The sequence below is a fragment of the Platalea leucorodia genome (genome assembly GCF_965183815.1).
Source record: "Platalea leucorodia genome assembly, chromosome: 10".
Classification (NCBI taxonomy): Eukaryota; Metazoa; Chordata; class Aves; order Pelecaniformes; family Threskiornithidae; genus Platalea; species Platalea leucorodia.
In genome coordinates this window covers 12,478,338-12,506,021 of record NC_138832.1, presented here as the reverse complement: position 1 = coordinate 12,506,021, position 27,684 = coordinate 12,478,338, and the positions used below count along the sequence as shown (strand labels likewise).

The 27,684-nt window shown below is 52.7% G+C and overlaps 1 protein-coding gene across 3 annotated transcripts; it reads right to left on the bottom strand.

Moving 5' to 3' along the window:
• On the bottom strand, positions 1-27,684 carry F8 (coagulation factor VIII). Of its 3 annotated transcripts, XM_082323109.1 has the most exons (26): positions 27,288-27,684; positions 23,528-23,652; positions 23,128-23,250; positions 22,415-22,627; positions 21,284-21,355; positions 20,720-20,827; positions 18,536-18,757; positions 18,028-18,262; positions 16,760-16,934; positions 15,678-15,771; positions 13,912-14,123; positions 13,459-13,609; positions 13,102-13,311; positions 9,018-11,793; positions 8,546-8,714; positions 7,496-7,702; positions 6,457-6,685; positions 6,177-6,359; positions 5,854-5,970; positions 4,517-4,588; positions 4,105-4,190; positions 3,454-3,609; positions 2,484-2,628; positions 1,460-1,608; positions 985-1,161; positions 1-769 (listed from the first exon to the last, which is right to left on the bottom strand). In XM_082323109.1, exons 1-26 carry the CDS (start codon positions 27,434-27,436, stop codon positions 614-616), a joined length of 6,711 nt encoding a protein of 2,236 aa, XP_082179235.1. In that variant the 5' UTR covers positions 27,437-27,684; the 3' UTR covers positions 1-613. The 3 variants fall into 3 exon arrangements, with proteins under 3 accessions (XP_082179235.1, XP_082179233.1, XP_082179234.1); XM_082323107.1 differs by lacking the exons at positions 23,128-23,250; positions 23,528-23,652; positions 27,288-27,684 and having other exon boundaries at positions 8,546-8,711; positions 22,415-22,466; XM_082323108.1 differs by lacking the exons at positions 4,517-4,588; positions 23,128-23,250; positions 23,528-23,652; positions 27,288-27,684 and having other exon boundaries at positions 22,415-22,466.

The following is a 27,684-nucleotide window of genomic DNA, read 5'->3' as shown; positions in this document are numbered from 1 at the left end:
GGCAGCCATGGAAAGCAGGATGGTGGCACCCAGCCATGGCAACAGGAGCGTTATGGGAAGATGAAGGGAAGTGGAGGGCCAAAGCCCAGTGCTGAGTCAGCCTGAGCAAGCCCTGCCTCCCTTGAGCCACTGATCCCCACCGATTGTGAAATGGATGCTGGGGCCTGGAGCAGGGCCTCCTCCCCAGCCCTTATCTTTGCTGCTTCCTCCTCCTCCAGGACTGTGCTCGGGCAGCAGGAGCTTGTGCAAAAAGAAGCTGAGAAGCTCTGGGGCTAATTAATTACTAGCTGCTGGTAATGCTGACTGAGCCCCTGGGGCAGAGGAGAAAGTGCAGAGAGATACTGGAAAATTACTGTTTAATTCTTCAGCATTACCCTGGAAAATTACTGTTTAATTCTTCAGCATTACGTCTGACTATATGGCGTCTGGTAGGTGAGGGACAGGAAGAGACTGAAAATGAGCCAGCTACCACAACAGCTCTGCAGGCCGCCTTCTCCCCAGCAGCAGGGGCAGCCAGGGCCCTGGAGGGCTGGCTCCGGCCCTGGTGAGAGTTCAGTGTCCAGCTGGATGTGGGTCCTCAGGCCGGTGCTGCCCGTGCCTGGCCCTGCAACTGTCAGTACTCCTGCTGAGTGTCACAGCCAAGGAACTCTATCCGCAGGGCAATGTGGTTGTGCCACTGGTGGGGGTGTATCCTCACATAGCGGGCAAAGACAGGGGGCTCCAGGGTATTCATCACTGTGCTGGCGTGGTCTTGGTTTGCTTTGAAAATCTGGAGAGGAGATAGAAATCAGAGGTGCACTCTCCTCTTCTGGTATAGCGAGCCCATGACTTACCAACACGATCAACCCAGACAAGCACCACTTGGGAATGCTTTACGTAGGAAAAAGCACAGCCCAGCTCACTGCTCTTGCAAAAAATCCTGTGAGCATGTTTGCTGCCAAGGGCTGTGCTGGCTGCCTTTGGGCATGGAGCAGCTTTGCCTACCTTCTCCTTGCCATCCTGCAGGACTGGGCTCCAGTGCCTTCCGTTCTGGCTGCTGGAGACAGCAAACTCCTTCACAAACATGTGGGTGAAGACAGCTTTGGCACCTTGGGTTATGATTGCAGTCACCTTCTTGGTTACTTCAAAGTCCACCTGCAACCACTCTCTGGGGCTGTTGCTCTGGGGAAGGACAGACTGCCTTTAACCCTTCAGCAGCAATGAGAAAGACATGTTTGCTGCAGCTGAAGCCAAGCTAGCCCTGCACATAGTCCTGGGCTTCACCTGCCCTACCAGGCTGGAGCTGCTGGGTGGTAAATCAGTGTGGCAACTCTCCTGCCTGTGTGCAGGCAGCTTACACAGCGCGCTCCCCACGCAGCCTGGGCTAGAAGAGGTTGCACGCACCCAGCCTGCCTGCTGGGATCCCACCTGCCTGCCCGTGCCCCAGCTGCCTGCCTGGGGATCTCCTTGCATGGGCTACCTTTGGCCTCCATGCGTTGGTCCTCCCCTGCAGGTTCAGGCGGGCCTGGGAGGGTGACCAGCTGGAGAAGATGCTGGTACTGTAGGAGGACGCAGAGATGCGCTGGTCAGGGATCCCTCTGTTCTCCATTCCTAGGGGCATGGAGCAGCCTGAAAGAGAAGCAATGCTTGCAGAGGGGTAACAGACCCATCATGAAGATGCCTTCTGGCTGGTCACTGCTCCAGCTGCCCTCCATGTGCTTTCCCTGGTTACAGGTTCTCCTGTGCCTTGCTACAGTGTCATGGTCCGTGCACTGCTCAGGGCCCCTGCGTGCGGCATGGCTCTGGCTGGGGAGTGCCAAACTACACCTGCCACTTGTCCCACGTTCTTTTCTCACTGGAGATTTTATCTAGGAGGAATGTGAAGAATCTGTGCATCGCCAGCACATAACGAGAACCTGTCTCCAGGGGAAGGACAGGAATACCTGGCAGGGAGACACTCTGCACACGGTGTGATCAGGTGTGCATGTGTACAGCTGTCTCAAAGCCAGCCGGCAGGCTTGTGGCATGAGATGATAGCAAAGCCACTGCTGCTTGTAGCTGCTGGAGAGTCCTCCCTGCTGGTGTGTGAAGCTAAAGAAAGGATCCCAGAGCACCACTGCCCCGGGTCACACTGTGAGCCAGAGCAGTCTTGCCTCGGAGTGGCAAAACCAGAGGAAAAGCCAATAGTGTCTGTCTCTGCTTGTTCCTTGCTCCCCCAGACTGGGGCAGCAGCTCCCCAGCTATCAGCTTAGCTGCTGCTGGAGGTTTCTGGTGGTTCAGGAAAAAGCAGTGGTGAGAGCTGGCCCCATGCTCTCCCTCTGGTAATTGCTATCTCTAAGACCATAATGAGATTTTCCAAGTTTGTTCCCCTGACATCTCAATGCCATCTCCTCCTTCCCCCTCCACAACTGCCAGGGGAGTCCTGAAAGAAGTGGATCTGGCACTCAGCACCCCACTGGATCAGGCCCCAGCTTTGATGCTTGGTGTCTGGAGGTGGGACGTACTGTTCAGATCACAGCCGATGAGCTCCATGCGCAGCGTGGTCCGGATGCTGTAGTGAGTGGGGTTAATGCGGATGTACCGGGCTATGATTGGAGGGTTGAAGTGATTTTCTTTCACTCCGGTTGCATCCACATTTGCAAAGAACAGCTGCAGGGAAAGGCAGAAAAAGGATTGTTGTACCAGTGGAAAGAGAGCTAGACAGGACAAGGATTATTGGGAGATGAACATTTCTGTCTAGCACTTCTGTATCTTGTCACCATCTTTACAAGAGAACGGCAGCTCAGGGAAATGATTTGAGATGTGATTCAGACCAAAGAAGTGTGAATGGGCCAAATCAGGGTGAACCACTGAGAAACAGGAGGAAGAGAAACTTAGGGTCCATGCAAATGAACATGTTTTTATATTTTCACCAAACAGAGGGGAGAAAAGAAGGAAAAAAAGTCACTCCTGGGACTTTTGAACCTGGGAGAAGTTTTGGCCACAGCTGGTGTACATGATGGAGGCTTTTCTGGATACTTTTCTTCTCCTGCTGGAATGATCAGCTTATGTATATTTAGGTTGTGTTTTTTTCTAATGAGTAGAGATCCCCCAAATCATCTGCATCTGCACAATGTTTTTAGAAAGCCAAATTTGTCTTTGGGGTCAAAAAAGATATTCAGGCAAAATCTTATGCCTAGCTCTAAGTAACATGCAACATAACATTAAGCAGTGGATCTCACAACCACCTGGGATTGTGGAAAGAAATAGCTCAGTCAATTTAAAATGAGAAAGATGGGCATAGACAGCAAGTTCCTTGCAGATCTATGATCCGTGATTCAGTCATCCTGGCAGTGAATGCTCACTGTTCCTGCCCTAATCAAATATTGCAGGGACTCAGGAGATCTCTGCCTTGTGTGCAGTTCTCCCTAGCCCTCATCACCCCAAGAGACCTCATTCTGGGAAGACACTCTCATCGAGACCCATTTGCCTTACCATTTGGGTGCTGGTGGCATTCCCCTTGTATTTCCTCCACCTTTGCCCATCAAGGCTGTAGAAGACAACAAACTGGGAGATGTAAAGGCTGGAGAACTTTTGTCGGGCTCCTTGGGTTTTTATGCCATGAATAATCATGAGATGCAGAAGGTCCACCTGAGAACGAAAGTCAGGGATTCATTTCTGATGGAAAACCCAAGCCATGTTCAGGCAATGCACTGTAAACCCGTGAAACTCGCTTCCTCGTGGCGTAACTGAGCACAGGCTATTAAACTAGTTAAAATAGTCATTCATAAGGGTACAAGTCAGCCAACAGCTGGGAGAGGGCAGGGGAGAGCTGTTTGGAGAGGTGAGCTGTTCTCACTTGGTCTTCAGGGTTTTTTTTGCACAATCCAGTGCTACAGCTGGACCATCAAGTGATTCCTCTGCTGTGCTGAGGATGGATCTGGGGATCAAGCCAGCAGCAACCATGGCCAGGCCAACTGCCATTAGGATCTCAGAGCTCCCCTCCCAGAGGGGAAGCAGTTGAAATAGCAGGACGTAGCTGGGGAGACACTGGCCATCTGTGTGGGGCCTTCTGCACACTGCATGAGCCACGAGCATGCCCTTGCAATGCACCAGTGGTGCCTCCAGCCACAGAGCCCCTCTTACCTGGATCCAGGCGTTGCTGCGATCAGTGCTCCAAGCATTGATGGAGCCAGTGTTATCCAGCCTTGCCAGGTAAGGAGCCCACTGTCCTGCAAGGAGAATGCACAGATATGAGGGTGCTGCTGACCCCTGGTGCTGCCCAGCCCGAGGCGGTGAGAAGTCCATCCACAGGATGAGGCCTGAGGATCACCCTAGGGTTTAGTAGCCACGTACAGGGTGGCAGAGCACTGACATGATGCGCCAGACATGTGGAAAGGCACCTCCAGGTTCCAAGTGGGACGCTGACACGGGCACGGATGGAGGAAGGACTCTGCCAGGGACCCAGCAGAGCCTTGGACAGGCAAGCATGTGAGTTGTGTTGGCTGAAGCTGCCCCAACCTCACCTGCCTTCCTTGCAGTGACAACCCCTACTCACCATACTGACCCGACGCTGTGATCTGAGAGTCTGCAATGTGGCCCGAGGCCAGGCCAAGAGGGTTTCGGCAGTCTGCAGCCAAACAGGGAGAAGGAGGGTGAAAACCCGGGAAAGTTGATTAGGTAACAAGGCTTGTGAAGGAAAAGCCTAGGCTGGGTAGCAGCCTCCAGGCTCAGGGAGGTTGTCTCAAGCCTCCAGGAGCCCCCAGGCTTGTTTGCCTCACACCAAGTGGTGGGTTTTAGATGCCTCCACATCCATCCCTGAATTTTAGAGGTGCTGGAAGTTCTTGCTCCTGACCCTGATGTCACCAGCAGAGAGTTCCCAGCAACAGCCACAGCAGCCTCTTGCCAAACTCCTATCCCTGAGTCCCCGATCTCTCATTCCCATATCCTGATCTCCCAGCAGTGCTGACAAGTGTCTCTTCCTTATACCTGTGCCTTGCTTCTGGGCCTTTTTGTTGCTAGGCAGCATCTTTTAAAAACAAATATCATGTTGCTGAAGGAAAGTCCGCCTGACATCCCTGTCTCTCTGTGTCTCACTTATGGTCTGCTGAGCACAGGGCTGTTTGTCTCTTATAATAACCATCATTATTAGTGACTCGTCACATCTTGACATCTCTGCTGCATGGCAAATGCGTCTGGGGAAAATGCAAATTTGAAATCTTAAGCAGATTTTTAGCTTATGGAAACATTTTCTGGCTGACATTTAATACTCCCTTAGGAAGAGGAGAGAGACTGTCACTGTGTGATAAAATACTGCTCTCACAAACCACTTCCCCCAGTGCTTACTTATGGTGAGGTAGAAACGTGGTGTTCTGGGGTGAATGGAGTCAGAGGTTTCCTGTGGATTTTGCAGTTGCTCTTGGGGCTGTTTCTATCAGAGCCACCTGTAGTCAGGCAGTGTCGCTCGCTGCCTCCTGCCATCACTCTGTGCCTCAGTTTACCTCTTGATATCTGGTTAGGCAGCTGGGCACTGCACCTTCCCGACAGCACGGGCAGGCAGCAGCATGTGCATGTAGTTGCTGGGGTAAGTGCATTTTACAGAAAGTCCAGGGACCCTCGGTTTTGGAAAACAAGAGCTCTGGGAGCAGATATTTGCAGGCAAACTAAGCTGGTCTCCCATCCTTCACCCCAACCATGTACCTGACTCTGTGCTCTCTGCTGCACTGTGTAGGGTGGCAAGGGCTGAAGTCGTGACTTTCTTTCAGAGTGAAAACCCAGAAGACCACACTTGGACCACCCCAGAGGAAATGCTGAGAGCCCTGGGGATGGAGCTCAAAAACATGCTGGCCATGGCCATGGCAGCAAGCGGGCCAGAGCACAAAGAGGATCACTCACTCAGGTTGTACACGAGGAAGAGAGCACTCATCCCAGCTTGCTGGTGCTCTCCCAGTTTGCACTCTACCCGCCAGATCCCAGCATGTGAGGGCCACATCTCCACCGTTCCAAAGACACCTGGCCAGGAATGGAGAGCAGAGCAGAGGGGAGTTACTGGCTGTAATCGGATGCCACTGTGCCAAGTGCTGTGCAAACACAGAGGCAGACTCTTCCAGATCCATTCCCCCTCCTTGCTATCCCTCTGCAGGCTTGGCATTTCCTAATGGGCATGGACACGAAGCCCTGGCAGCTGGGGTGTGCACAGTGCCCGTGCTGCATCTCACCAGGATAAAGGTTGTAGACTCCCATGCGATATTCCTGGCTAGTCCTGACACTGAACAGCTGCCCGTGAAAGTGGACGGAGTGGATATCCTCAGTGCTGCCCATGTTCAGGAGGTGCCATCGGACCCGTTGCTGCTGAGCCATCACCAGCCCGGGCAGTGTATCACTCACGTAGCCGTTGATGGCTGGGGAAGGCAGCAGTCAGGAGTGTCTCAAGGCTCCAGGGTTTTTCCATCCCAGTATAGATTGTGGGATGGAAAGGGCAAGGGCAGGGGTCCTCACCGTGGAAGGAATGGTTTCTCTTAAAGTCAGGGTTGTCCTGCTGGATGCGGCAGGGAGGGCGGCAGTTCCTCTCCATGTTCTCCAGGAAGTACCAGCTTTTCGTCTCATCAAAGATGGTGAAAAGCAGGGAGAACTCCTGCACAGCCAGCTGCCGCCTGAAAACGAAGCTCAGCACCCCACGGCGGCAGATGATCAGTGGCCCAATGAGGCCTGAGTGCAGGTCCTTCTCCTGCCAGGGAGCCAGGAAAAAAGGGTTTGCCTCAGAGGGGGAGGCAGCACTGATGCCTGCAAGTGGCACAGCAGAGAGGAAAGCGGTGGCCCTGTCTGCACCCGCAGCCTCGCTCCCACTCATGCACAGGGCATGGCATGTGCAGGGTGAGAAGAACATGCTGGTTTCACTAGGGAATCCCTACTCTGCCCCTAGCTAAGAAAGACTGTGCAGCAAGTGTTTGCACGTGCTTTCAAGAGTCTGTCCAACAGTCCCTACCCCACTAACATTGGAACCCATGGGTCAAATTCAGCCAGCTTTGGCAGAGGGGTAGGGGACTGCAGAATGCTAGTTCCCTACAAGTCTCATAAGCTGGTACAACTGGGAAAAGGGGGAAAAAAACCCATTAAGAGAGAAGAGAAGAGAAGAGAAGAGAAGAGAAGAGAAGAGAAGAGAAGAGAAGAGAAGAGAAGAGAAGAGAAGAGAAGAGAAGAGAAGAGGAGAAAAGAGAAGAGAAGAGAGAAGAGAAGAGGAAGAGAAGAGAAGAGAAGAGAAGAGAAGAGAAGAGAAGAGAAGAGAAGAGAAGAGAAGAGAAGAGAAGAGAAGAGAAGAGAAGAGAAGAGAAGAGAAGAGAAGAGAAGAGAAGAGAAGAGAAGAGAAGAGAAAGCAGCAGCATGCATTCATCACTGTATTAGGCACCTGAGAATTGACACAGCCACAGGCTGCTTTCAGCACAGCACGATAGGAAAAGCCTTGACCTCACAGCCAGGACCCAGGCATGCTGCCCATCTCTCCTTCCTGGGATGTCCCAGGGAGCAGGCTTGCACCTACCAGGTCCACATTAGAGAAATAAGCCCAGGCCTTGCAGTCGAACTCCTGCGTGGTGGGTGCCATCTGGGGCAGGACTTTCCAGGAGTACTTCCGGAGCTCGCCGGGCTCTACCACCTCTCCACCGTGTGTTGCTCCCTGCGTGTCCTCGTAGGCTTGCAGCGTGGAGTGGAAAGAGAAGGGCCGCGAGGCCAGGTTCTTGAACGTAACCTGCACCAGAGGGAAGGCAAAGAAAACGAGTGTGGGAGGGGCCTAGGTGCAGTGCTGAGAGTGCCTTGGACCCTGGGGTTGGATCCAGCCAGCTGGTGGGAAGGAGGCAGCCATGTCTCCGGTGCCCAGACCTCCAGCTGGGCTCCATGCAGTGGCCAACACCTGCTGAACCACAAGCTGTGGCTGTGCAGTGTGCAGTGGAAAGCACATCCCGGTCATGTCAGCAGGATGAGGCCCTCTCCCTGCTCAATGGGAGCAAGGTCACCTACACTACTGTCTCTGGAGCCCAAAGGTGCTGAATCCACCCTGGTGAAGATTTCAGTGAAAACTGGGCAACTTCTCCAGGCATACAAGTCCTGAGCCTGGTGAAGAGCCTTTCACATCTTCCTTAGGTGGATGCTGAAGGACCTTTGGTGGTGACGGAAGCCTGAGCCTGCCCTCATATAGAGCACCCAAAGAAGCTGTACTGAACCCTGCTTAGCTCATTACTCTTTTTACAATCCCTTCACCCAAAAGGTTCCCCATGGAGCCCAGGAGCTGCTTGGGCTGTGCTGTTACAGAGGTTGGGTCTGTCTCAGGTCCAAGGCTTTGCAACTGACCACTCTGAGGTTCCTGCTGGCCCATTCCTCCAAGAACCCTCTGAATGGTGGCTCTGCCTCCCAAGCTGGTGCCATCCATGTGCCACACAGCGTGCCAACGGGGCAGCTCCTGCCCCCAAGCCCTGAAGGTGAACCCACGGGCATCGCAGAGCCTGCAGGCCCACCTCAGCACTCCCTCTGGCTAAGCACAGCCAGCAATGGGGGGAATTTCAGGTTTTATAGGAAAAGGGAACTTTCAATTCACCATGATGACATCTTCAACTTCTGCCCTGATGTACGGCCCGAGGATGCCCAAGTGCTCGTCCAGCTCTCCCCGCAGCAGCGGCTGAGTGAAGGAATCGTCCATGTACTCTCTGAAAACCACCTTGCGGTACTGCCGGAAAGGCTTCCTCCTGCCGCTCCAGGGGTCCCTGCTGGGGTGAGGGCAGTTAAGCAACTCAGGCGATCCATGTCCCATAGGGAGGGCAGCCATGGCAGGGCTGCTGCAGGGCAGGGGTGATGCAGAGCTTAGAGCATCCTTGCCAGGAAGCTCAATGTTGCTGGAGTTACAAAACTCCCCAGGTGGAGGGGAGGCACTGGGAGCATCCTTCCCCTGGGCTTCTTGGCTGGGTCGTATAATCATAGACCTGTGATCCTGCCTGCCAGGACATGCCAGCTCACACATCAAGCCATGCCACACAGTGCAGGAGGAATACAGGAAGTACAGTCACACTTACGTGGCTTTTAGGAAGTGTTGGGGTCTCTGGTTCCCGTATTCCCACATCACCTCCACCGCTGCAATGAAGTATTGCCGTACCTCCCCCTGGAAGGAGCGCGGGTCATGCTCCTCTTCCCCATAGATGTCGAAATCCTCCATAGTCTGCTCTATGTCACTGTACTCGTCGTAGTCCGGCTTGTCAGCCTCTGTCCTCGAGAGGCTGGAAAGGGTCCCATTGTTCAGAGCTGGTCTCTCCCTCTGTCCTGGGGCATGGTTCCTTTTTCCAGCTGTGCTGTTGCTTTCCCCATCCTCCTTGGGCTCTCCTAGGCCCTGGCCCTCTCTCTTCCTAGTTTCTTTGAGGACATCTTCCCCACCAAGCCCCTGCCATCCACCTGGACTGGCTTGCACATATTTGGCTGGTTTTTTGGTAGTGCTGTGGCTGTGAGTGGGGCTGCTTGAAGACAGGGAATAGTTCTCTTTGGACGCTGGTTTCATAGGGATTTCTTCTGGGCTTTGCCCAGACGTGGTCTCAGGCACATAGTCCTCTGTGGCATTGACCTTGAGCTGCTGAGGCTGAGGACTGAACTGACCCAGCTGCTCCACAGAGTTTGTCTCCTCCTCCATCTGGCTTCTCCCCTGAGTTTGCTCACTCCCAGGACCCTCCCAGACAGCACCTCTGCCTGGCTGCAGTTTGGCCAAAGCTCGGCTCCACAAGCCCCTGGCGTGTCCCGCTGCCCCCAGGGTGGCTGGGTCCCAGTTTGAGGCCAGATCTGCAGCCACAGCAGCAGCCTGTGTTTCTGAGCTGCTTGCTGCCATTGCCACCTCGCTCCCCAGTGCTCCCCGTGTGGGGAAGGAGCATCCACTGCACTGGGCCCCCTCACTGCTGTTCCATACACCCCCATCTGTGCTTGGCCTCCCCTCAGGATGCATCTCGTCAGCACTATCTCCAAGAAGAGCCTGTGGATCATCCCTGCCTGGGTGTAGTCTCCCATCAGCCATGTTTGACTTTTCTTCCAGGCTTTGCTGGGCCACCATCACCTCAGGCAAAGTGTCACTTGATATCAGGGACCTCTTTTTGAAGCGAGTGCTGCAAAAAAGGGAACGAGGTCCACATGCCTTTGGGGCTTTATTATTTACTGCTGTCTCAGGGGTCTGGCTGGCCAGATTCTGGTCTGCTCTGTTACCCTCAGAGAGGGGCTCCCTGCTGCCAGGCCAACTGGTGTTGGGAAAACCCAGAGCATGCATCAAGCCTCTGCTCTCCATTGACCTGGCTTGTTGAGGCCGCCAGTCAGGGCCACTCACACTTGGGGCTGGAGCTCTGTGTGTCAGAAACTGCTCAGGTCTGTTTAAGAAAGCATTTGGGAACTGCCTTGTGCCATTGGCCACGACATTCGCTTCAGGAAAGGCAAGACTGTCCACCTCTGGCAATTCCTTAGTGGCTGTAGCATCCCGAAACACTGCCTCCAAGATTAATTCATCCCTCTCTTCCGTCATTATATAGCTGGAAAGCTCAAGGTCATTGGTGTGTGCAAAGGTGGTTTCTAGAAGGCTTGTGCCTTTGGCAAGTTCACTGGCTTCTTGTTCTGTGCCACCTTTTGCAGGCAAGGAGTTACTCTCATCTGTGAGGATTTGTTCTTGTATAGGTTTGCTGGGTTCCATGTCTGAGAAAGAAACATTTTTCCCTTCAAAAGATTCATAAAAGCCTTGTGAAATCACTTTGTGAGGTCTTTTTTCCAGCCTAGCATCTAGCTCATTTGATGAATAATTGCTTTCTCTGGTGTGACTGTGAACCACAGCATGAGAAGTCGTGTTGTCTTCTGTCTCATATGAAGATGCAGAAGGATTGTCCAGTGTGGAGGAAGAGTTATGATTTGTACTTAAAGCCAGTTCTGTATTGATTGTCTCCTTTGACTCATATAGATTTAAGGATATTTTATCAGCCCTTCTTAGCAACTTGTCCTCAACATCCTGTAAAGACGTGTCTTGAACTCCCAGACTGTGCTTCAGGTCATTCTGGTGAAATGAGCTCCTGTTCTCTTGAAGAGGAGCTTTGCTAGCCGCATAAGCAATTGAGTCCCACAAACTTGTTGCATGAGTAGTTCTCTTTTGAGGCTCTGCTTCCACAATCTGTAATGTACCACCAGACTGGACAATTGTCCTTTTTACTGGCTCCTGCACCTCTGAGATTTTTGTCACCTTCTTTCCTGCCAGAGCATCTTCTGGAGCTGATGTGGCTTGGTGCAGCCATTGCTGACCACCTTCTGAGCTCACAGTACCATGGACCCTTCCATTGACATGCGCCAAATGTTCTCCAGCTGGGAGAGCTCCAAACCCTTCTTCCTGGCTGATGATTTTTGACAATTCTTCATCTTCCAGGAAGGATTCATAGGGCACTGGCTCATAGTTTGTCTCCGGCAGAGAAGACATGGAAATATCAGGTGGATGTGGGATTGGTCCTAAAAGTGTTGATGTGCCATTGGAAGGGGGATCAGAAATACTGCCATTGCTCAGGAGGGCCCCATGGCTAGGTTCTGTCAAGCACGATCTTCGCTTCTCTGTCTCATTTCTGGAAGAGGTGACGTTGTTCAGTTGCTCATTCACACATGGCCTGTGCCATCCCTTTCTTTTAGAGAAGCCCCTGGGTTGGAAGTCAAAGGTGCCCTCCTCCTCCTCGAAATCCACATAATCATCTTCCCCATCAGGGTATTGCTCATGCTGGCACTGCAAGACTGTGAACTTGGCGCGCATCCCTCGGTCTCTGAAATCGGGATTCAGGCACCCCAGCATCCAGACGCCTGTCTCAAGAGAGGACAAGAGGACACCATCAGCCCACCACAGTGGGAAATCAGAAGAGCTGCAATCCCCATGCTGCTCCCTTGCTAGTGCAACCTATATTTTCAGGCAGCCTCTGGTTCATGGTAGTGATTTCATGTTTTTGTAATCCCTAGAGTGTCTTACAGCTGGACTCACAAGACATCAAGCCTGCTGGCAACGTCAGAGCCAGTCCTGACAAGCACCATCAGCAGGGCCAGTGTTTCCTGACAGAGCTTAGTGAGCTACACACACCCATGAGGCCCCAACAATAGCTTGGTGAGAACAGTTAATGTACTGAGAACCCATAGAGCCTCCAGGATTATTGCCAGCAGCAGAATAATCACCATAATCCACCCCCAAAGACATGCTGGTGCTGTCAAATACACTTCTCTCCCAGACACAGTTGTCATGTCTTTCCCACTCAAGGAGAAAGAAATGAAAAGGCTGCCTCTTGCTCACATCCCTGGCCAACATGTTTGCTCCCCGTAGCGAGTGCCTCTTCTCCAGGTGCCAAGAGTGTGTGAGGAGGTGTGTAATAACCAGGCTCTGACGCTGGAGAGAGCTGTCATCTGCTGCTGGCAGAGCTGCTTGCCTGCTTTAGATCAGCAGACAAAAATCAGAGCTGAAACAGATGTAATGTTTGGCTGCACTTTAGAAAGCTTCCTGGTGTAGCTAGAAACCCTGTCAGCTTGGCTCAGCATGCAGCGCTCCTGACCATCATATCAGTATTTCCAATGACATGGTAAATTCTGTGTTTCCTCTGTGAGTGAGGAAATGGTTAATGGCACCGCTTTTGCAAACACTAAGGAAAAAATGCTGAGTGGGAGGAAATAAAACCAAACTCTGAAGAAAATCCTTCCTAGGACTTCTCCATGGCTGTGATTTCTGTCCTTGCAAAGCTGTGGAGATAAATGGGATGTTGTGACCAGTGGCTGAACCTACAGCAGGGACAGCACTTCTGCTCCCCTTTACCTCCAAGCTTGGAGCCAAGGGTGCAGATGCAAAGTCCACAGGGCTCATGTTACTGCAGCCAGCTTACTGGCTTGGCAGCGTGTGTGACCTTAACGCAACCTATTAATGAAGTAAAATACAGTAATTTAACTTCTTTGGTTTAAGCTTTGGAAGGATTTAATCATTGCCTCTCACTTTGCTGTTCCAGCAGGTTGTGCAACCCTTTGCTCTCAGGGCTGCCAAAATGCAATCAGGTACCAGAGACCTGGCTGGAGGTGCTCACTTATCTCTGCTGTGATGCCAAGCCCATGGTTTATAGAATAGCCCATGTTACTAACCTGGCTTTTCCAAACTCATGAAGACTGTTTCTCCAGAAAACGGGAAAAGGGTAAGCACATCCTCAAAGACCATGTTGCGCTTGAATGTGTTTCCAGAGAAGAAGATGGAGAGGAAATCTGTTTGGGCCCCAACACTCAGGACATACCAGTACACAACGTCATGCAGGCAGAGTTTTGGTTGGAGGTTGTCAAACACAAAGCCGTTAATAGCTGGAAGAAAGCAGGGGTGAAACATTTTATCAGAACACGATTCCCCAATGACTGCTGAGCTGCTGCATGTTCCCTGCTTGTTCCCTGGGGCAGGGATGAGCCTGTGTCTGCCTGGGCTTTGGAGGGAGCCCCTGGCCAAGCACTCACTGTGCATCACGTTGGAGGCATAAAACTGGGGGTCCTGGGTATCCACATGGGCTGCATCAGTGCAGAACCGCCTGATGTTCTCCTCCAGGTACCAGCTGCGGTTCTCATCAAAGACCGAAAACAGCACCAACCTCGTGTTGTCTGACATTATCTGGAAGGCAGAGAGGGAAGTGGTTATTCCTGGTCTGATCAGAGCACCCCTTGGGCCAGTGTAGCTGCCAGGTCTCAGCCTGGGTGCATGGGAAACAGTTTACTGCTATTTCACAGGAGCTAGGGTCCAGGTTTGGAGAGAAGGGAGCATGGAAGGAAGGATGGGGAAGGCAGGGGCATTGGGACTGATGGTAGGGTTGAAGAGAACAGGACAGACAACTTTGGTTTTACCCTAATATTTCACCCACCACAGTTATTCCAACCTTTCAGCCTGGCAGCTGAGGTGACAAAGGAAGGACCCACCTGATTTCCCCTCTGATCCATGGACTTCTTAAAGCAGATCAGGAGGGGCCCAATCAGGCCTGAGGCCATGTCTCGGACCGGGTCGATGGAGCTGTAGTAGAAACGGGTGAGGCAGCGAGGATCCGCCTGCGTTGGCCCATCCTCAGTGGTGACCCTCCAGCTGTAGGTGAATGACTGGCCAGGGGGGATAGGAATGTCCTTCACGTCCTTATCTAGCAACACACAGCCCAAGGGCAGATCAGTTAGGTCTGGGCTGCTCCTGCAAGGGATGATCCCGCATTTCAAAAGAGCTCAGAAAGGGGGTTTCCTGACCACATAAGTTGCATAGAAAACTACCCAAACCCACGCCCACCCCAGGATGGCACACTGGCTGCTAGCATGTGCTTGCATGGAAAGTTGATCTGGACAAAAGGAGCCCCTGGGACCAGGTGAGGATGGAGAGGCATATGCCTAATTTTCAAAGCCCTTGGAAGTCCTGCAAACTGGAAAATTTGCCCAGTCTCAGCTGTGTCCGGGCTCTGGGCTGCCTAGAGGAGTTTGGAGATGAAGATACAGAGCTGGGCAGGGCTGAAATGGGTTAAAAAACAAAGCAAGGAAAGACGGATTTTTAAGCAAATACAGCTAGACCATGAGAAAAGCAAGGAGGAGATCTGGAAGGAACAGAAGAAAAACTGAAATGCAAATAAATCCTCTGAGCATTCAGCAGGATCTCGCACTGACGTAGCCTTAGGAAAAGACCTTTCTCTGCTCCAGGTGCCCAGCTGAGCTGCTGTAAGAGCATGGTTTGCAAAGCTCATGTGTCAGTCAGGGTAGGAATAGCTCCTTTTATTTATATTCCCCTAAAAAGCATCATTCCTGTGGCTCCAGGACCATGACTCGCCTGCTTTCACAGAGTTGAATTGCTGGCAAAGCTGGTGAGCCATGCCTGGCTGGGGGGTGTTGACAGAGGGGCAGGGACAGGGGTCCCAGCTCCCTTGTGTGGCTTGGCCCCTTTAATCCTGCCAGCTGATGGGCCGCTTTGCCCTTTTGTCTCTCCTGAAGGAAAACCTTAATTTAGACAGTAAGAGGTCACAAAGCTGACCTAGTTTGCTGAACTCCTTAGCGGCTGCCATCCTGGTTCTGCCACCTCTGCTGCAGCAGAGGAGCTTTTCTCCAGCCTCTGCAATTGCTCCCATCATTGTGATGCACCCAAAAGGGCAGAGAGGAGGAGAGGAGAGGGATGGGGCATGATTTTGCCCTGAAGGGATGTGGGATGGCCTTGCACAAGTTGTGATCCTGAGAACATGCCTGCAGGGCATGAAAGCAGTTCTGGGAAAGGGACCTGGTAACTCAACAAACCCAGAGCAAAAAACGCGAAGCTATGAGAGGGAGAGTCTGAATCATAATGAATCTCCCACATTAAAGCAGGGCAGCGGGGGAGCCCAGGGAATGAGGACTGTAAACAAGCTGGCAAACACAGGCAGGATCACCAGGGTGGTTCCTGTCTCATCAGAAAGTAGAGGCCTCCAGGATGAACCAAACAACATGGACCCAGCTCCCTGGTTGACAATGCCCCTTCTTCCAGCCATCATCCAAGCCTTCCTTAAAGACAGGGTTACAAAGTGGGACATGAACCAAGAATCATTATCATCTCCAGGACTGCAGGGCTCAGGCGCTTGGATGGATGGGTTGGACACCCAGTCTTACCATGGGCTGCAGGAAGCTCTCCTGGCCCAGAAGAATGGCAGTGGCCAAGTGATGTCACAAATTCTCATGGTCTGCCTTACCTTGAGAGGGCTTCATGGCGTGGTATGGCCTTACGCTGGTGAGGCCGTGAGGGTAGATGTTGTATGGTCGGCTTGCCAGGTTCCTGAACACGATCTGAAATGAGGATAGCCAGCAGGAACATTTAATGCTTTCTGAATGTTGTGACCCCCTCGAGGCTGTCCTCAGTGTCCTTGGAGGGAGGGAAATGCTAGGCAGCGGCACTCTGGGATCAGCTACCTGCCAGTGTCCAACGGGGAGGAACCCAGACATGTCTGAGACCACAAAATAGGAGTCAGAATAGATGAAATTACTCTTTATTTCTCTACCAGTCTACACTGTCCATCTTTCTGGGAGATGCCCATTTTAGGGAGGGCATGAAAACACCAGATTTATTAAAGGGAAGGTTGCTGTCTTTAGTCTCACTTGGCATATAAGACAGAAGAGGTCTGTCAATCCAGGAGGCCTCAGAGGACCGAGACACTAAGTATGCACAGCAGTCAACTGCTTCAAAGTGCTCTCCACTTCACTGCATGAAGCCCTTCATTTATTTCTCTAAACAGCTCCATCGGGGCTTTGCCACAGGCGGTCCCTTCAGTGCCATGCCCACAACTGCACAGGGAATCCCAGGCAGGGAGCAGAAATGTGAAGCTCCTGGAAACCATCCCATTCCTCCTAACAGCAAACAAGTCAAGTGGTCAGTAGAGGCACTTGGGGAGACACAAGCAACAGTCCCCAATACTGTATGGTAAGAGCACACATATGGAGAAGAGTGGAGGATGAGAGGACACTCCTACCTCAGAGGAAGGGGCTGAATGCCATGTGTCATGGATTAATTCACACGATTCCTAAGATGCCTGCAATGAACTGAAATCAAGGGGACTGGGCCATATCCTGTGCATCTCTCCTGATCTCATCGAGAGTATTTAGCTTTAGCTTTCAGTAACATCTGCCTTTCTGGTGAACTTTGGACCAAACATGATAGAACACCTCAAGGACTTATGTCAGACATTAGCCACAAAACAAAAGCTATTAGGAAGAACAGCATCAAGCTTTGAATTTTCCCCTTCCAGTCCCTCTTTGTGGAAAGCAATCTCTCTCTTACCTTAAACTGATCTCCAACCTCCCCCTTAATGACAGGCCCCAGAATTCCCTTGTCCAGTTGATCTGACACCTTGCGCTTCTTGAAGGTTGCATCCTCATACTCCACAAACATCACTTTCTTATACTTTGAACCGATCCGCTGAGGGCCAGCCTTCAGGAACAAGCTCGTGATGTTTCTGCAGGCAAGGCAGAGAAAGAGCAAATGGCCACATATGGGATGCTGTCAGAACCAGAGCAAGACCTTCCATCGTCCAAGGAACTACACACAGCTGCCTGGGGACTACCAGTGCACAGTGGGGACACCCATCCCTGCAATCACAATGTGCATCCTGGGGAATAATATTTCAAGTGATTCAGTGCTTCTTTAATGGAGATAGCTTCAACTAGGTTGCACAGTAGCAGCCTTGGGCTGACACTGCCTGGTCTTGGAGGGAAGTGGTGACTGTGAGAGCGGAGAGCATGGCAGGTTGTCCTCTGTCAGGGAACACCTCCAGTATGCAGGCATAATGCAACACAGCAGCTGCATTTTCTTGATCATCCCAACTCCTTCCCAGGAGGTAGGCCAGCCCTAAGTTGGAGAGGACACCTCCTCTGGCTTACCCTGCGAGGGGCTGCAGGTGGGGATTTCTGCCCCACATGCCTTGCTCCAGCAGCCGCTTGCTGGGATCCCCATCTAGGGCAGAACCTGGTGACCCCACTACCAAGCCAGCCCCAGCTCACACAGCCTGTGTCAGCAGAGTGATGTCGGGACTGGTGACAAGTGTCATCACCATGCAGTGCTGACTAAAGTACTTCTGCTGAGATATTGCACTTGCATCACCTCTCCCTCCAAGAAGTGGAGCAGCAGCAGGGGCTAATTGTCTGCCATCTAGAGCAGGTCCTTCCAGACAGGGCAAGGAGACCCACACTCTGGGGCTGTGGGTACATGTCCTGGCTGGGCAGGGCCTCCTGGCTGGAGGGTGAGAAGGGTCACCATGTGTTGCTGCCCTCTCAGAAGGGGCTGACCCCAGAGACCTGGGCGACAGAGAGACAAATGCCCGGGAGACAAATGCCTCTGTGGGGCATTTGGTAAAATGGAGCAGTGCAAGGTCCTGCCTTCCCATGGCCTCCCCAAGACCATCCTTGTCCTCATCCATACTGTTAGCATTAATAAGGAAGTACAAAACTGTCCAGGTTGGGCAGAAGGAAAATTAATTTCTGGGGAAAAGGGGAAGAGCTGTCAGGGCTGCCTCGAGGAGCAGCCTCATGGGCACACATGCCCACTCTCACCTGTCCAGAGACACTGGCTTCACAGGGGCATAGTCCCAGTCCATTTCCTCAGCTGCAATGTAGTGAGTCCAGGTCACAGGCTTCTCTTTCGCAAAAGAGCGCACTTGAATCACATGGTAACTTTCCTCCTCTTCTTCAGGGTAATCCATGTCCTCTGGCTCATCTGACTGCTTCCCCATCTTCATCAGGCGCTCCTCCAGACACTCCTCCACCTTCACAATGGCCTCCATGCCAGCTGGGTTCAGGCAAGCAGGGCAGAAAGTGTCACACTGACATGCCAGCACAGGCATGCACTCCCCCAGGCTCTGCTTGGGAGATGTCCTCTCTACTACCGTCCCCATCAAATGGGCCATCACATGGGTCAACCTATGCCATCCTGGTCACAGGCCAGATTGCACATGGATGTAACACTATGGAGCAGGAGGGGCCTTGGAGCTGCAGCACTGCATAGAACCCTGAGCCATCCCCTGAACTTCTTTTCCCCCGAGCTGTTGCAGAATAAGGTTACCTTGCTGATGGGACAGTATCTGGCAGAACATCCGAAACCAGCCAGCTGTTCCTGGCATGGTCTGGGCTGTGAGATACGTGGCAGGGGAGATTTCTAGGCTGCTGAGGCGGTGGCTTCTCACCAGGAATGTGTGGCCTTCAAAGAAGATGGAGTGGACTTCTGGCCCAGTGCCCAACCCGATCACGTGCCAGTGGACCTCCTTCTTGAGGCACAGTGTGAGACCTGCCAGGAGAGAAGGAAAGCACCCAGGAGTCAGCACTGTGTCTATCCCTTGTCTCCACTCTTGGTGTCATGGACTCAGAGCCTGACTTGTACTGAGTAGAGTCCCCTGCCCTGCAGGGTGGTGGCTTCAAGCTGGAAAAGTCGCATGTGAACGTGGACTGTTTGAGCAAATCAGAGGCACAGGCCACATCATCCCCCTGAGATAAGACTAGATTTACAGAGTGGGGGACTTCTTTGGCAAGGGCTCTGGAAGGCGTGCTGATGGGAGGTCACAGCAGGATGCAGTGGCAACAGAGGTAGATGAGCTCCTTGACTCTATAAACAGGGGAATTGGGAACTGGAAAGGAGAATCATTTGTCTGATCACAACACTGGCAAGCCTGATACTAAAACATTGCATCTGGGGCAGGGCTCCAGCACACCCTCAGCAGCAGTTGAAATAATACCCCAAAAAGGGCAGAGAGAGGTCACCAGGATTATTTGAAGGCTGGAGAGCCTTTGAGTCTCTTCCTCAGACAGACTCAAAGAGCTCAGTGTTCTTAGGAAATGGGAGAGGACTTGACCGCATTGTAAAAATATTTTCCAGGGGAGAAATTAGTGTTTGCTGAAGGGCTCTGTAATCTAGCAGGGAAGTGAATAACAAGAACAAGTTCCTGGAAGCTGAAGCCAAACAAAGTCAGATACAGAGTCAAGCACTTGTTTTTGGCACTGAGTGTGATAGGTGACTGGAACAGATCCCAAGAGCCAGGGAGGAGACAGGGTGGAGGCTCTGTCCTGAGGCCCTCAGCTCTCCATTGCCACCTCTCCATCAGACACCCCTCAGGCCAGGTCCCACAGCCAGACAGGGGGTTGCTGGGCGGACATGGACACTTTCTTGAGAGGAAACCCACTGTGCAGACACAATGTCTGACTATGAGGTCTACTCAGCTCTTAAGCTCCATGGATCCACCAGGACAGGGAATTGAGGGGAGTTTTGCTTTTGCCTTTTATTGGAGAATGGCCAGACCCAAGTGGGAGGTTTCAGGGTGTGGTTCACCAAGGCTGCTGATGGTAATGACTCTCCTGACAGCATTTCCGAGTTTGCCTTGGAGATTCTTCACTCTCAGGCAGCTCCGGACCTTCTCCCAAAAGAACATCATAAAATGACAACTTTTGTCTTCACTGAGACCACAAAGAGCCTCTTCTTTTGCTTTTATGGAGAAAAGGAAGCTGAGGGAGACCTTATCACTCTCTACAACTAACTGAAAGGAGGTTGTAGCAAGGTGGGTGCCAGTCTCTTCTTCCAAGTAGCAAGTGATAGGATGAGAAGAAACAGCCTCAAATTCTGCTGGAGGGGTTTAGATTGGATATTAGGAAAAATTTGTTCACTGAAAGGGTTATCAAACACTGGAACAGGCTGCCCAGGGAAGTGGTTGAATCACAATCCCTGGAGGTATTTAAAAGATGTGTAGATGTGGTGCTTAGGGATATGGTTTAGTGGTGGAGTTGGCAGTGTTAGGTTTAGGGTTGGACTCGATGATCTTAAGGATTTTTTCCAACCTAAATGATTCTATGATTTTATTCTGCAAATCCTACAGAGGTGTGTTGTCAGAGCCAGGCAAGTGAGAGCTGAATTTTCCCCTCAAGGCTACGTCCAGCCTTGTTCACAGGGCTACAAGAGATGGAACTCTTTGCTACCAGGACTATTGCTGGAGACCTCCAAGGAGGTCAGCTGCACTTGGCAACACAGACAGCCAGAAACAGGTCCTGCCCCACTGTAAATGGGCAAGGCAGATCAAGGAGTTGAGATGTGATAGTACTTCTGGGGTGAACACAGCCTACCAGGTCCATCACCTGGAAACTCCTCTTGATGTCCCTTCTCACATCCTTTCACAAGCTACCTCGAGTTTACAGACCTGGCTACACCCCTATTCCTAGCACCTCCCATGCCCTCCATCCCCGTCCCCAGAACACTAGTACTCACCAGGCAGTGAGCCATTGATGTAGCCATTGATGGTGTGCATCTCCGTCCTGTTGTGAGGCAGGGGCTGAGGAGCTGCTGGGGAGCTGGGCTCAGAGTACCAGCTTTTCCCTGTGAAGAGAGAAGGATGCAGTCAGCTTTCACTTGAGAGCATTTAAAAGGAAAAGGAAACCTTCCCACTGGGGTGAAACAGTATGAAAGCCAAAATCCAGGGAGGTCAGATGTGTGGAAATCCACAGCAGACCTGGCCATGGCTCTGCATGAATGTGGTGGTGACCATTGCATGTGACAGGGCGTTAGTCCCCTGCAGCTTTAGCCTATGTGATGGGAACAAGGCCAGGGCATGGGATGGGAGAGCTGGGGGGGGCTACAAGCTCCCTGCACCTGGGGCACAGAAGAAAGAGCGGCAGTACTGCACCAAGAACACATTGGCTGGGCGGGCTGTACAAGGCTCAAACCCTTGGGAGGCAGTGCGGGAGCTGAGCAGCTGTGCTCACACCGTGGCCAAAGCAAGTGCCCTGGACCAGGCTGAATTCAGGGTCTGACACTGTTCAACAGGGTAGTTACCTTCATCAAACACTGCGAAGAGCATCACAAACTCTTGCTGCGTATCTTTGTTCCCATCGCTTGCCAGGGTCCCTGCAAGATGCCATAGGATGGATCTCTGTAAAGGTCAGCAAGCACCATGCCCATCTGCCCAGGGAATTCCCTGTGTGCCCTCCAAGAACTGGTAAATCAAGGCCAGGCTGTGGATTGCTTTTGTCACAACTGGCACAGCCCTGTTTCCAGCCTTGCAGTCCTCAAAAGCCCATGATTGAGCAGCTGCCCCCAGAAGGAATCGAAAGGTCAGTTTGTGCTGCCTTCCCCTCGCAGGCTCTCAGGATCCACTTAGTCATCTGGAAGAGCCCATTTTATCTAGCCCCCTCATCAGCACCATTGTCTGTTCTCCTCGTCTAGACTTCGCTCCATCAGTGGAGAAGCTGCTCCTGGTGAGTCACTGGAGCCTGCAGACACCCTCCCTGGGAGGAGGTGACTCGTGCCCATTCCTCTCCAGTGACTACAGAGGGGTCTGGACAACTGCCTCCAGGAGATGGCTCAACCAGGGGTGACAAATCCCACCCCAGGTACACTTCTTGGTGCCTTGCATCCAGCAAGTATTAACAGACAGGATTTCATCACCTCCATGTTTACCGAAGGAAGGAGAGCAGGCACAGGTACTGTGGACCAGGCAGTGCCCCAGGTGTCCTGCCTCTCTCCTGCCTGATCCTTAACCCTTGCTGATACAAACTTCCTTCTAGTTCTTCTGACAAAACCCTGTTTGACAAAGCACCCAGGCTGACACTGAATGATCACAGCTTGGCGAAGCTCTGAAGGAAAGACAAACGTTTATGCCTCAATAGCAGTTCAGCTTATGGATAGATAAGGTTCAGATACAAGGTAGAAGATTTCACCTGTGGTCTGAAATCTTGCAAAGGAAAGAAGCAACCAGTTTCTCTCCAGCAGGGAAATCTAAAGTGTGTTTTGGCTCCTGCACTGGGAAGGGACTCTTTGAAGAAAGGGCCAAACCCCAAAAGTGCTGTTGTTGACCACAGCTTACTGACTCCACTGCCATGTTCAGCCTCTGGAAGGCGTCTTTGATTTTTCTGCTTTTCAATTCATGATTGCATGTGACCTGTCCCCATCCTGTGCTGTCCTTACCAGGTCGGCACACAAGCAGGGCTCCGATCAAACCAGAGTTGATGTCCTTCACGCTGTCAGTGTTGGAGGAGTAGGAGTGGGTCAGGCACGGTGAGTCACCATCTGTCGGGCCCTGGTTTTGCTGGATTTCCCAGATGTATGTGTGTGTCTTCCCTGGATCCACCCTGTCACCCATCTTTTCTGGCTGGCTGGTCTCATCCTCATACCCTGCACCTAAAGCCAAAGGAACAGCCAGATGTCACTGAAGGTTCATCCTCACCACACCATGGCTACAGAAATGCCTCTTCCCCCAACCCAGAGCACAGCCGCTCTCCACCCCAGCCCCTGGGGCCACCCCGACTGCCACTGGCAATGGCTGGTCTCAGGGCAGTGAGCAGAGCTGTGCCAGAGACTCGCTTGTTGGGCTGTGCACCCACCAACTGCCCTGATGCTGGAAGGCACAGTCTTCTTGGCCCTAAGCATCTGACCTCAGCTTTAACCTATGTATTACCTCTATAACTGATACGGGTTTGCTCTGGGCTCATCTCAGCTCATTTCTGGGCTGGGCATGGTCTTGCTGTTCCCCCAGGCTAAACCATCTCTGTGACTGTCTGTCCTCATAGAGAGGTGTGAATAGCAGGGCCAGGGAAGGACGGGCTCCCTCCTGGCAGGTAGGCGGCAGAGTGGGAGGTGCTGCGCAGGGGCTTGCAGCACCTGGCTGTTGCCTGACTCACCCTCCGACGCCTTCCAGTAGGACACTCCGATGGCGTGGATGTTGTATGGGCGGGAGGCCAGGTTCTTAAACATGATGACCACCGTGTCATAGACTTCTGCTCGGATGGTGGGGCCCAGGAGACCTGAAGGGGTGGAAGACAACAGGGTCAGGCAGCTGGGGTCAGGCAACTCACACCCAGCCATGGGCCACAAAGGGTCTGGGCTTTCCACCTGCACAATTAGCAGTTGTCCCTCATGTAGCATGGCGGCATCAACTGCTCTGGCTCCCTGCATCCCCAGCAGCTCTGCTGTACTGGGACTCTACCCAGGCTGGCTGAGGAGCTGCCAGCACCCAACCCAGGATGAGTTTGGCTGCTGTCAAGGAGAAGTAGGGCTCACCGTGCTGTGGGTGTGTCTTACCCATCCATGCTGGCTTGGGCTTGGGCTGCATGAACGAGTCATCAGGGTACTCCACAAACACAGCCTTCCTGTACCAGGGAGGGACACCAGATGTGGCGGGCCGTGTGCCTGGGTGCCCCAACACGCTGCAGGAGGAAGGAAAAGCCAAGGCTGATTGTGCAGCCCTGTCCATGGACGGACAGCAGCCATCCTCTTCCTTCCCTCCCTACCAGCTTGCCTGTGCTGTGCCAGCCCCCAGGATTGCTCACCCTGGTGTATCCTTTGGGTTTCCTGACAACCCCCAGGTGTGTTTGGAAATGTTTTGCTCAGCTCAGGGATGACAACGTAGCAGTGATTAGTGTCACGGTGTTAGTCATGATGGAAGAAGACACAGAGGCAGGAGGCACAGCGCCATACCCAGCTGCAGCCAGGAGTGGGCACAGCTGCAGGCATCGCTGCCAGCCTCCTGCCTTATGCCTTGCCTGGCTTTGTGCTTCCCTGCCAGCAGAGACTCGGGGCACTGGGAGTGCTGCAATAGCAGTGCCCGGTGGCCTCTGCCCTGCAGCCACCCCCCACCCCATCCCCAGCACCTTCAGGTGTGGCAGACACTTCACATCATGTATAGCCTCGAGCATCCTCCCCAGCTCCCCCTGGGAAAGAGACTGCATTGGGCTGCATGGCAGGTCATGGCAGTTTGCTCTGCAGTCTGAGCAACATCTCCACATTAGTTTCTTTTCTGACGAAACGGTGATTTACAGCCATCCACTAAAAAACTACTCCTTGCAGCAGGAGGATAAAGGAGCCTTGAACGTTGTTCACACTCCACTTATCTCTGCTGGCCACTTTCTATCTGTAAGCAGCTTAATAAATTCATTTTCCAGAAGGAATCCAACACATTTATCAGGATAACAAAGCCATGAATTTCTCCAGGGATTTTAGAGGCCGGCTTATCAGCCCCGGGACTGAGACCATTTCCAGTAACGAGACAGTCCACTTCCAGCCTTGTTTTGTTTGGAGCAAAAGCCAGGTGGTATTTTCTTCCCTCTGAAGAAGCAGGGAGGATTGCTCTCTCCCTCTGACTAAGCCTTCATTCAAGCAGCAGTTCCCTTTGCGACTCTTCTTCAAGAGGAAGAGGAAGGAGCCAGAGTGACTCAAATTTAGGAAAGGGCAACTCACGCTCGCCCCCACACCATCGGCTGGAAGCCACCTGCAGCCAGAGGATGCTGTGGGGAGAGCAGGGTTCACCCTTCCCAGGGGCAGAGCAGGACTGGTGCCCACGAAAACTCCATGTGCATCCAGCTCCTGCCTTTCCCACCATGGCTATAACCCTGCATTCAGGCTGGCAGGAAGCCCCCAGCAGACATGGCCCCAGTGAGCAGGTCCACTGCATTCAGCTGACTTTGCCAATGAGCCGTTGGCAGTAGGATCCGGACCAAGCTTTGCTCTCCAGGGTGACCCCATGCTGGGAGGTGGCAGTGCCACAGGGTCACTGGCACTGGGCTGCCCACCGTTGGGAAGCTGTGCCTTAAACTCTAACTCACAGAAAGTCCAGCTTTGAAAATACATCCCTGAGATATGAGGTTCTGGTCCTGCTAATTCTGTGGTAAACAAGGTAGAAATCCTCTGGAGCCAGAGGGATTTTGCTGGCATGTGGGGGCATGGCTGGGAGGAGACTTGGTGACACCAGGGCTCAATGCCAGGTCCCAGCTGGCATGGCAGAGCCTGACAGCCTTTGCAGGGGACAAGGAGGCAGAGTTTGGTGCAGGGATGTCTGATCCAAGTGCTTCTGGCTGGTCCTGTGCACTTGGGTTCCCTGTGGAGTTCCTACCCCAAGGGTAGCTGAAGCCGAGACGGAGACAGAAGTTCCTGGCGCCTTCGATCAGCATTGTTAGCCACACTATCTGTTCATCTCTGGGGGCCGGGAGCCGGCCAAGGTAAACACCCTGCACTGCAGAAGCAGTCAAACATGGGCTGCTGCTATGTGGCCGCCAGCTCCGAGACATTGCTGAGATGCCTGGGGCCATTGCAGGACATGCTGGTCCCAACTACGACCCTGCCAGTAAGGTTGTGTTTGGGAGGAAGAGAAACTGAAATCATGGGGAAGGCATAAGCAGGTCTAGCCTGGTGTGCCATAGCCCATTCATTTGGCAGAGCTTTCCACAAATGTGCCAGAGAAACCGCTGGTACCACGAAATGCTGGTACCACGAGGGAGAACAGGTGGAGCAGAAGACACCCCACACACAGCTCGGAGGCACCCCAGCTCTGGCGGCAGCTCTGCTCCTGCCATGCTCTCCTGGCTCGCTCCTGCATGCCCCTTCTGCCCAGCCACGTGGGGAGAACCAGGCTGAGGCTGCAGGACTGGGGAAAAAGCACCATCATCCAGCTGGGAACATCCACACCGAGCAAGCTCCATTTCCCACCACAGCTCCCTTGGGAACCGCACTGCCCTGGCATGACCTGCCTCTCCGGGATGGAGCATTCCACCAAGTCCCTCTGAGAAAGCCAAAGTTATCTGCCCCTCTTTTAGAGAAGGACAGGTGACCTCAGACCGCTTGCCGATGCCCTGCTCATCCCCAGGGCAGAGCCAGGTCCCTGAGTCACTTGTGGGTCAGAAACGGTGCGCAAGCGCGTCATTAAAGCCAGTGCTGAAATGGAAAGCCACAGGGCTGAATTAGCAGCGTGAGTGACCTCACCTCCACCGTATCCTAATGGATCCGAGTGCAATGTTAGTAAAAGCAGGATGGGGGGGCATTAGCAAAATGGCGGTGCTGGATGCAATTTTCCTACTGAAGCAACCAAAGGGGGGGGAAAACAATTTAACTCTGATACAGTGACTACGGCAGCTAGTCAGGCTGACCTGGCTTATCACCACAGCCTGGTTTCCAGTGCCTGACCACAGCTCCTTGCTGCTCAAACCAGTGTGGGTCTGAGATGGGGCTGTGGGCTGACATTGCCCCAGCACAGAGCCTGGGGAAGGGGATGTGGCAGTGGGGCAGATGGAAGGGATATGGCTTGATCCACAGGGCATGTAGCCAACCAGCTCTGCTCCCCATGCTGAGTTCAGAACAGCCCATTCCCTGTGTGTCCAAGCCAGCTGTGTCTCCAGACAACACCGTCCTGATGCCTGAGCAATGCAACTGCCACTTTTCCTTTCTACTCCAAAGTATTTGAGCAAAACCACCATGCCTTCCTCCCTCTTGTCACTGCGTACAAACACCGTTCTTTGCCCAAACACTAAAAATTATTTTCATTCCCTAAAGGAAAAATTTCAGCCCTAGCAATGTAACGTACACAAAGATACAAATAACAAAAGCTGGGTTTTACCAGGGGCAGACACAGTGGAGAACCTTTGCTGCTCTGAGTTATGTCAGGGAGCACAATCAACCTCCCTCTGCGGCCCCCAGGCAGGGAGGCACAGGACCCTATCTCGCCTCACATCTCCCCAAAGCTCCCAGGATGCAGAGTAGAAGAGGTAGCACAGGCTTAGGGCACAGACTTTAAAGGGTCACAGGCAAATGGCATTAAGATAAAGCAGTGCAGAACATGTCTGCATCTCTCGCTGCAGATTTATTCCACCTGTACATTATGAGGGGTTGCACTTAGTGACTCCCCATTGCACAGAAATGCCTGTTCCCAGCTGTACCAGCAACTCAGTGCACCCCCCCTGCCAGGTTGCTTCCATGCACCTGCCTGCCTAGACCCAAGCTCACACTGCTGTGCATGCTAGGGTGGGAGAACACCCACAGCAGGCTGCTGGAATTATGATAGAAGGAGTTTTACCCTGCAGGCGCTTGCAGCACGGAGAGCAGGTCACTGTGCATGTAGTCCCAGGCGGTTTCCACTGCACCGATGTAGTATCTTCTGACTTTGCCGATGCCCTCCTCAACCAGGCAGAGGAGCAGGAAGCCGTGGAGGGCTCCCACCAGCATTGTGCCTGCCAGCTGGGAACCGCTCTGGCCTCAGGAGGAAAAGTGAAAAGGAAGGAATGAGAAAGGAAAGAGGAGAGAAAAACCTTTATCTTCTCATCCAGCTGTTGTAATCCACAGGAGACGATGATTTAAAGGCAGCACCCACAAGCTCAGAGTCAGAGTGCTGGAGAGTTTCTCAAAGACATCAGGAGAGGAATCGCTCGGGTGGGTTAGTGCAAAGAGGAGCGTCTCCCTCTCTTCCTCTGGTG

Excerpts from the sequence above, each read along its gene's own strand:
- F8 (XM_082323109.1), bottom strand. The coding sequence starts at position 27,436 with ATGCTGGTGGGAGCCCTCCACGGCTTCCTGCTCCTCTGCCTGGTTGAG. Across the intron at positions 6,686-7,495 it reads ATTTCTCTAATGTGGACCTG|GAGAAGGACCTGCACTCAGG; the intron begins GTAGGTGCAAGC and ends GCTCCCTGGCAG. Across the intron at positions 4,191-4,516 it reads CACAGCGTCGGGTCAGTATG|GACAGTGGGCTCCTTACCTG; the intron begins GTGAGTAGGGGT and ends TTCTCCTTGCAG.